The 9,228-nt window shown below is 33.4% G+C and overlaps 1 protein-coding gene across 1 annotated transcript; it reads right to left on the bottom strand.

The window, feature by feature from the left end:
- Nucleotides 1-390: 390 nt before the first annotated feature.
- Nucleotides 391-4,613, bottom strand: LOC136346774 (cuticle protein 16.5-like). Its single transcript, XM_066296204.1, has 2 exons — nt 4,484-4,613; nt 391-1,099 (listed from the first exon to the last, which is right to left on the bottom strand). The coding sequence occupies exons 1-2, from the start codon at nt 4,493-4,495 to the stop codon at nt 485-487; spliced, it is 627 nt and encodes a 208-aa protein (XP_066152301.1). The 5' UTR covers nt 4,496-4,613; the 3' UTR covers nt 391-484.
- Nucleotides 4,614-9,228: the final 4,615 nt, after the last annotated feature.

Raw genomic sequence — 9,228 nt, 5'->3', positions numbered from 1 at the left:
ACAACTTTTTCAGAATTGCAACATGTCTCCTCGATTGCTTCTAATGCATAAATTAGTTAGGTTTACGTCAAAACTCAAACGGTGATGAAATAATTTCTTACAGCATATGTAGTCCAAGTATGAAAAGTCGAGATGACCCACCTTATCTACCCATTCAGACTTAGTTACTATTTACGTCATTCACATCAGCGTAATTTTCTCTTACGCGCAAACCTAAATTTAAATGTCAAAATAGCTCTCTACCACAGATATGAATCTTTACGTTTATAGCAAAATGTAATTCCCCTGATTGGAACGTTATTAGCTGAGTCCCATCTGAATATTGCGTTATTGCATCACACTTGCTTATAAATGAATAAAATTTCCATAAGATGTCAATAACACAACAAATCTACAAAATACATTTATTTAGTATCACACTCATAAAAAGTATATATACATAAACTTTTTGCACAATTTTTTTACATAAATACTGTTGGATTATTTACCACAATTTAGCGCTTCCATAGCCAAGGCTCAAAGGAGCTCCGTAATAGCTCTTGGTCACTATAGGGGCGGAAGCAATGCTTAAAGCAGGAGCGGCAATGCTCTTAGTTAACAATGGCGCACCGTAACTCAAAGACGGGATGTGGCCGCCCAAGCTGAGAGCATGACCGCTGAGGCCTAAAGAGGAGCTGTATCCGTAAGAAGGAGCAATCACGCCCTTGGTTAAGAGTGGACCTGCGGAGGCGTAAGAGATGGCAGGAGAAGCGTAGGAGATGGCTGGCGCGGCATAGCTCTTAATGATTGGAGCTGGGGCAGCATACGAGATGGCGGGAGCTGCGTAGCTCTTGATAATAGGAGCTGGAGCGGCGTAAGAGATGGCAGGGGCCGCGTAGCTCTTGATAATGGGGGCTGGAGCGGCGTAAGAGATGGCAGGGGCGGCGTAGGATTTCAGCAGGGGGGCAGAGGCAAGTTCTAAGGAAGAGTGAGATAGACTGCCATGATCGAGAAGCGGCTCAGCTCCAAGGCCATAACCAAGGCCTAGCAGACCACGCTTGGATTGCTTCTTTTCTTCTTCTTTGGCGGCAGCGATAGCCAAAGCAGCTACAAGCACGATCTGAAAAAGTATTGAATAAACTTGGATTGCATCATAATGTATCGACTGACACCATTGAAGTTTTTTTTTAGGTACTGAATTTTTTTTCGACGTTTTGGCACCTTACTAGACTACGGATTTTAATATTATTCAATCTATCAAATGAGCAACTGAGGGATCCATATTGGCGTCTATAAAGCTTGTAATAGTTCTTGTAATATGTAATAGTTCTCATGTGTTCGATACGTTGTTTTAAATTCAATTTCAAACAAAAAATTTCCAACGCGAGAGACGTTGATGTCTATCGTGGAACAATTTCAAAAGGGTTAACTGTATGTTGTGTTGGCTGTTAATTGAAGTGTTGTCTATATACCTGAAAAGAAGACTTTGAAAATTTTTAATTTTATTTAATTAGTTACTTAGATGTTGAAAACAATAAACAGAACATGTTCAAAAAAGCGCAGCATCTACTTTTTTGTTTAATTAATCGTAACAATTGACAGTAAACACGTTTACAGATTTTATTGACGATTATTGCAAAAGATGTCTTTTGATGACATGCAATTCCTTGCCAAATCTCGTTAAAATATCTGTAATTTTTTAAATACTAAAAAAATCGATTTCAAAACCACTTTTTGTCGCCCTGTGTATCCCAAAATAAAGCCTTTGTGGACTTACAATTTTAGAAACTTCTTGCTTAAAATTAAATCTATAGGAGGTAAGGCAACATAGCGAAGAAACCCTTCTAAAAACTCCATTTTCTGAAACACTCTGTACACAAATGTATTTCGGTATTATTAACACATATGCTAAGTGATTTAAAACAATCATAAGAAGATATTTTTTTGTTTGAAATCAATGGTTTAGTACACTAATAAGGCGTTTATTCCATTTTTGTAGTTACCTACTTACATACGTGCTTTAGAGAGTTTTTCTAAATTGTTTAAATTCTATAAATGTTTAAAAAATTTGAATTTTTGGAAAATGCTTCCTAAATGGGGTTTATCTTTTTTTCAACATTATTTCTTTATTTCTCACAAATTTGCTAACTACTGTAAGTAATGTTATTGAATTAGTTAAGATCTCGTTATATTGAGGAGAATTTTTGTTTAAAAGACACTAAATTTTTAAATGCTTTAATTTCCTGCTGTAGAATATTTTTTTGTTTTATTGAATATTCATTTACAAATATCAACAGAGAGGAGAAATAGTTTTAATCTGAAATGTATCACATGAAAAGGATTATTTGCAGTGTACACCAGGTTCTCAAATCTAAATTTAAATTCAATCAGTTGTAAGTTTCCGATCTAGTTAAACAATAAGAATTGCACCTTTCAACCCTAGTCAAATAATAAGCAATCTGTGATGGAATTGTGAATTTTCTAATACATCGGACAAAATGCGTTGGAAAGCTATTTATTTTTCTACTTATATTTCCAAAAGCAAAATATCAATAAAATTTTTTCATATGGAAGTTGAGGTTGATAGGAATGAAAATAGATGTATGTTCATAACACATTTTCGAACGTTAAAATTATTAATATGCTGATAATTGTGTCATCAGAATATTATCCATGGACGATATTATATAATGTATATTAATAATTGGCATAATCTCTATTACGTCCAGTAATTTTATCAGTAAAGGCTGTGTTATTCATGTTCTGCGAGTTTAATGGGAACATAAATTTGTTGTTAACATGGGAACAGAATTTTGCAATTAATTAAGTGTTCCATGGCTATGTCATCTATGTTTCTGTTAAAATTACCTGTCGTTTTATAATTTGCCTCTAAATCTTGCGGCCCTACTGAAATATTGTATTTACTTGCCGACCACGGTTGTAGAAACTTCCATTGGGCTTATCTGTTTTATCACTTAAAAATTTGCAACGATAAAGAAATCTCATGGGGACTAAAATCATTTTTAATGACTTGAACCAGAATAATTTATAGTAACATAATTACATTGACCAGAGTCAAATTACGTACTAGAATTTCTAGTATTGAAGTTTTGCGATCGAAACTTTTTTTTACTAAAAACAGAAAATTTTAAGTTTGAATACTGGCCTGAAATGTTTTGCATTTCACTAAACTAGACTATCAAAAACTAAGCATCTCCAATTAAAAACATTTTTTTGGAATTTTGACGTAATAGGCAATTAATATTTTAGAACTCTCCCCACCTTTAAAAATTTAAGAATTGTATAGTTTATCAGAGAAAAATAACATTGTTTTATGTTAGATATTTTTATTTTAAGGACAAGATATTCCATATCGAGTCGTGCATTTAAATATTTGTGAGGAAAAATGTTTTACTAATTGCGGCAAGAAGCACGTCAACGTTCATTGTCTTGAATAATGAAAATGTTGAAAGAACTTATCAACGTACTGACACCAATGATATATTGATATCATACCATTACCAAAATTCAATATAAAATGTATTTTTCAATTTTTTTATTTTTTTTATTTTAATTTTTTTGTAAGGCTCCTTTCGATTTAATTATTTTCGATAGAAAAAAGTCTTTCATTTGTACCCATACTGTAGTTTATACAAAAAGTAAAAGATGTAAAAGTGCTTTTTTACTAAAAACCATTATATTGAAATTTACTCTAAGGAAGGTGCTAAAACAGATTTAGGATCTTTTCCTGATTTTCCTTCTTTATGGTTTTAAACAGTCTCAGTATATAAATTATTGTTTGTTGATTTTACGTTATTCAAACACATAATTTCAGATATACATACTGTGATGCATATTCAGTAAAATTCAATTTCTTGAGGTTACTGTTTTGGTAACCTTTAATACATCAAATGTGGTGGATATCTCCTAAACATCAACAGGCGAGAGAATTAGAAACATCCGAATAATAATAAATACCTTTAAAAGTTGAAGTCATTGATTTGATGATAGTGAACTAAGTAAACGGCACAAAAAGGCATAAACTACACTGAAAAAAATTTTAAAAAGGGAGCCTCACAAAATTTTATTTTACCACTAACCTTATGAGTAACTGGATAAATTTAATAACGTTTTAAAATTAATTATGTAAATTGCGGAAACCGTTCCGAACTTAACTCGAATTCTCGGAAGGTCCGCAAACCCTTAAGAAACTCGAATACCTGCCAGGGAATCCAATTTCTAAAATTTTTCAGAAATTAAAAAAGTATTTTTGAAATTTATTTTAGTAGATAAACGTTGAGCGAAATAGCCGAATGGCCTGCAGTGGAAGGTGCGGAATTAAATAAAAAGTCCGAGCAAAAAGCCGTGAAAAGGAGCTGAAAAATCTTAGAACTGGGGCCTTAATACCCTCATAGAACAATCCATGCTAACGACCATTACGACAATTTAGGCACACACAAATAAAGAAATGTTGATTAGATACACTCACAGAACTACTACTCACCAAAAACTTCATTTTTGGACAAGTTATCTGAATGAACTGATACCAATACCTTCCCTCGCTCTCTATTTATAATTATAAACAAAAGTGGTGGCAAAACTGGGCAGTTCAATTCCTGTGCCTTACTTTTATGACATATGCTGAATTTCTTAACGTGATCGCGAAAAAATCGCTTAAACTCGAATATCAGTACATGGCCAGTGGCGTGGTCAAGGTTTATAGCTGGTAATTGTTAAAAATATGCCCATTGCTCTTGCTCATTGGACGTTCTAATTGCAATAGGATGTTTGACGTCATTATATTGATCTCACCGGACACCGATTACGGTTCAATTCGAAGAAATTTTCACGAAATTTGAACTCTAAAAGGGTGGTACGTGTACGGCACTGGTATAATTTCCCATTTCTCTCTTGTTTCTTAAGCCATCGGTTAATTATTTTTATGTTAAAGAGTTGGAATTAGACGCAATTAATGTTTATCGCCGTCTCACTGTTAGTTTTCCTATTTCAGCTGCAAGCGACTGCCCTATTTTCTAAGCGCTTCGGATATTGGCTAAAAGGTAGGTAGGTATAGTTTGTGATAATTGCTTTACTAATTTATTAATGATAGTAATCTAACGTATAAGAAATTAATGGCAGGGAAAAAATTAGTCGCACTTTTGTTACTGCTTTATTAGCTTATTTGTTAAAATGTACGAATGTATCTAATAACCAATTTTAGACCGCTCACTGTAGCTTATCCGAACGATTTTGAATGCTTTAAGTAATATGATTTAAAATCAATAAAAAGAAATAAACTTTGATTAGTATTTAAGATAAAAGTTGCTGGGTTCGGATTAGCGGTCTTGCTCTTGGGACATTATGCAAATGTCTCATTTCCATGGTACAGTTATGTCAATTACGGTTGATTTATCGTTAATATCGGGAATCAGTGGTATTCTTTTGATCATTTGATAGAAAGGGTCTCGATTTGTGGTGTGTAGCCCGAACTAACCTGAACGCTTACATATCTAGGATATGAGAACAACTTAAACGAAACGTTAGGAGATTATTGATGGAAATCACATGATGCTTGTGTTGACTAGATGCACATGTACAATTAGACTAACACTTCTTCGAAACTGAATCCGACTATATCGACAAATATAAATACATGGGACCAAAAGCCCCGCATAAACTCGTTATAAATTGAAAGAAAATGTTTTTCACGAAAATGTATGTTATGACGTTTCTGAGTTCAGGGTGAAATTCTGAACCGTCTTCATGCACCATACCCACATCTAAAGCGAACAGTTTTCCAAAAAAAAAATATTAAAAATAGAAATAAAGATATAATTATTCAAAATTAACAATATCAACTAATATAGTCTAATGTATTACAAGTCCGAACTCTGCCTCATTGACCTAGCCCGAACTAACCTGACAGTGGGCAAGCAACAATCAAATGCCTCAAAATCTTTTTTAATAGTTTGAGCAGGTATTTGTTGAGTTTCTTGAGTAATTGAATTTTTTAATTTTTTTTTGTTGGGTCGATTTAAATAGACCCTACGATCCAGATAACCTCACGAAAGCACTCCGCAAGGGTGTGGTCAAGCGATCCACCAGGCCACTCTCATAGCCGTATTGCGTAAATGTTTCAATAAGTAGTGCTTTTAGACGTGGCTATGTCACATGAAATATGTTCAGGATTTCTCAAAGAACTCAAAAACATTATAAGATAAATTGGGTTTCATAAGAAAAAAAATTAAAAATTATACTTATCTTCCACACGGATAATCCTGCGTAAAAGTCAGAATTTATGCGCAAAGTTTAGTCCTTTGTGTATATTTATTAATTGTTCTTCTGGGTCATCTGTTTTGGTCCCATTGGATTTTTATGCAGTCATATACAGGGGTATTTCACAACAACATTCTTTAATCAAACATGTACTTTAAACATAAAAATAAATCTGTATTGGTGGCCAAATCAACCGCATAATGATACCTTTTTCTTCAATCTTAAAGACGCAAGTCGCGTAACAATAGTGTACTTTACAATCTTGATAAGTAATATACTATTTTGAAAACATGAAAGCCCTAAGAATGTCTGACATAATTTGCGTTTGAGTACAACATTTCATATGCAATATCCATAACAACAATCCAAATGAATCAGGTCACGATATAATCGACAGGTCCGGTTATGAACTCTGAATGTGCCGAAATTCTCCCATATGGAAAAAAACGATCACATAGAGGTATACAAGTAGATTAAAAAACAGTCAATGATGATTTTCGATAATCAAAACGTCGAATTTCAAGTATGGCAGTTTCACATTGTGAAAAAGAAAAGTTGCACTGATGAAGTAGCAATTATTTTGAATTACCTCATTAAATAACCAGCAGACAAAATAAAAACGTTTTTCCAATATTTAAGTTTTTCCAAATACCTCCGTATGTTATCGGAATTTTTTTTCGTTATGAAAAAGCACATTTTCGAATTCCAAAATAGAGCAATTTTGCCTCAGCTCAACTGACGCGATGTCTTTTACAATTGTCGAGATTCCTACGGTTGAGCTTTAAAAATGGACGTCCCGTATTTTGATCAAAGTGATAACATGTTCAAAAGGTAATCTGATGGCTGTATCTATTATACAGCGATTTCAGTTTAAAAGCAGCCACTCCTTTCTATTATGTATTGTAGAAATTTGAAGAAAAATGCTGGTACAAGTCTAGAATATTTTCAAGAGGGACGAATGTTGCCAATACCAACTGCCTGAACTAACCTGAACTAACCTGAACTAACCTGAACTTGTCAGAGGCAGTACCTGAACTGTGAAAGGTACTAATATAAAAAACTAATGGAAGGTTTTCTGATACGTCACTGAAATAGAATCTTTTTGGTTGTATTTTTCAGTGATTGTCATTAAAATCAGTGAGTTAAAATAAGTATGTTCACATTAATGGATGTCTTAAATCAACAAAATTGTCGTCTATTTGTAACCTGATGTGCATTGATAACTCTGGAAGTTCCGCAGGCGAATTCGTTCCACCCTTTGTAGGCGAGACTGTGAGGTATACGATATCTTGAAATTCCAACTTCCTGTAGTTAAAGTTTTCAGTTTTCAGCCTGTAAATAAAAGTAGGTGAAATGACATACATATACATATATAAACTTTTTTTTAGTGAAAGTGCATCGGCTCATTTTTTCGGATATTAACTATTTTATTCTCTTATGAAACACTCTCTTAATTCCGTGGAATAGCATAGTTCCTTAATAAAATTTAGTGAAACTAACACCCCTTTTATTTGACATGGAAATATAATTATTTATTAACTAGTCGCGAAATGCTTATTTTTACGTAACGTGCGAAATTTAGCGGAAGCCGTGAACCGAGGTCTCGCAGTATGATAGGCGTTACACAAAATGGCGCTTCTCAATGAGTTTCATACTTTTTTTTAATTATCTGTACAATAAAGAGATCTTAAGAAAGTCCATGTATTTGAATGTATTCAAGCTGCGCCCTGATCTATGGAACTGCAGCAATAGTTGTTGCTATTGGTCCTATTTTTTAACTGAGTTAAGAAATGAAGGTACTTGCATTAGGGAACCAGCTACGAGCCGAATTCACCTTCGTTGCTAGATTTTTTTACAAGGATATTGTCGCTTAACGGTAAAAATTATTAAAAAAATATTGGAGTTTTGTATAAAGATGGTGGGTCGTCAATTTTGGTTGACCCTGTACATTAAATAATAGCACCTCTTTAATTCGCCCTTTAAATGGTGCATGAACTATTATTTCTATTTTTTTTTAATTTTCCGACCACCCAGTGTGGATCAAAATTAATCGACGTTTTGACACGGGAATATGCGCTACTGCAAATTTTCAGCCTTAGAAACCATAGAAGGGGGGCAAATGTGAAAAACTGTAATATTATCATCATGTACCTGCTAGGGGAATTTGAAATTTGAAAAATATCCACTGATGACAAAATTAAGAAAAAAATGCCTTGCGAAATGTATCTTAAAACAGATTCTTTCAAATGTATTGGAAAACTGCATTTCTCATTACACACTTTTATGACTTGGCAATGGGTCTGAGGGCCTCGCCTTCATAAGGCTTGGTATAATGCCATTTTGCGTTCCCATGAAAAATATTAACGACGCGAATAATGAATTTTCCGAAATGTTACGTCATAGGGAAGAAAGGGAAGAAACTTTTGCCTTATTCGTTCTGTAACACACGTTCAGATTTGAGAGTAAAGATTTCGGCTCAGAGACTGATTCTTTATCATTCGTTTTACGAACGCCGTTTAATAATGTATTTCTAAGCAGGTTCGGGTAAATTCTAGCCATAAAACTTTGTGTGTGGATGGAAATGTTTAACGTGAAGCATTTTTATTCTATTTTTTCTGATAACGTATACAATTTCACAGTTTTGAAAACGGCGTTAAATTTTTGAAAATATCGATATAGAGACTATATGTAAAAAATTTTAACGAAGCTCGGTAACGTCGAAATGCTGAGTTTTCGATGGTTTAGTTTAATGAAATTTAAGATAGGCCAGGTTAGTACCAAACATCAAAATTTTCTATTTTCAGTAAAAGTTGTTTCGTAATTTTTGTATCACAAATTCTCAGTGTTAGAAATTCTCATAATTTGACTGTGACAAAATTAATTATTCCAATTCGAGTAATAAAAAATGCGTTTACATTTAACGGATTTCTTTGTTTTTGTAAACTTTCAGGTGATTCAAACCTAAGAAGCGGA

The sequence above is a fragment of the Euwallacea fornicatus genome, chromosome 24, assembly GCF_040115645.1.
Source record: "Euwallacea fornicatus isolate EFF26 chromosome 24, ASM4011564v1, whole genome shotgun sequence".
In the NCBI taxonomy this organism is placed as follows: domain Eukaryota; kingdom Metazoa; phylum Arthropoda; class Insecta; order Coleoptera; family Curculionidae; genus Euwallacea; species Euwallacea fornicatus.
Note: the sequence above shows the minus strand (reverse complement) of the source record. Positions and strands in the feature narration are given on the sequence as shown.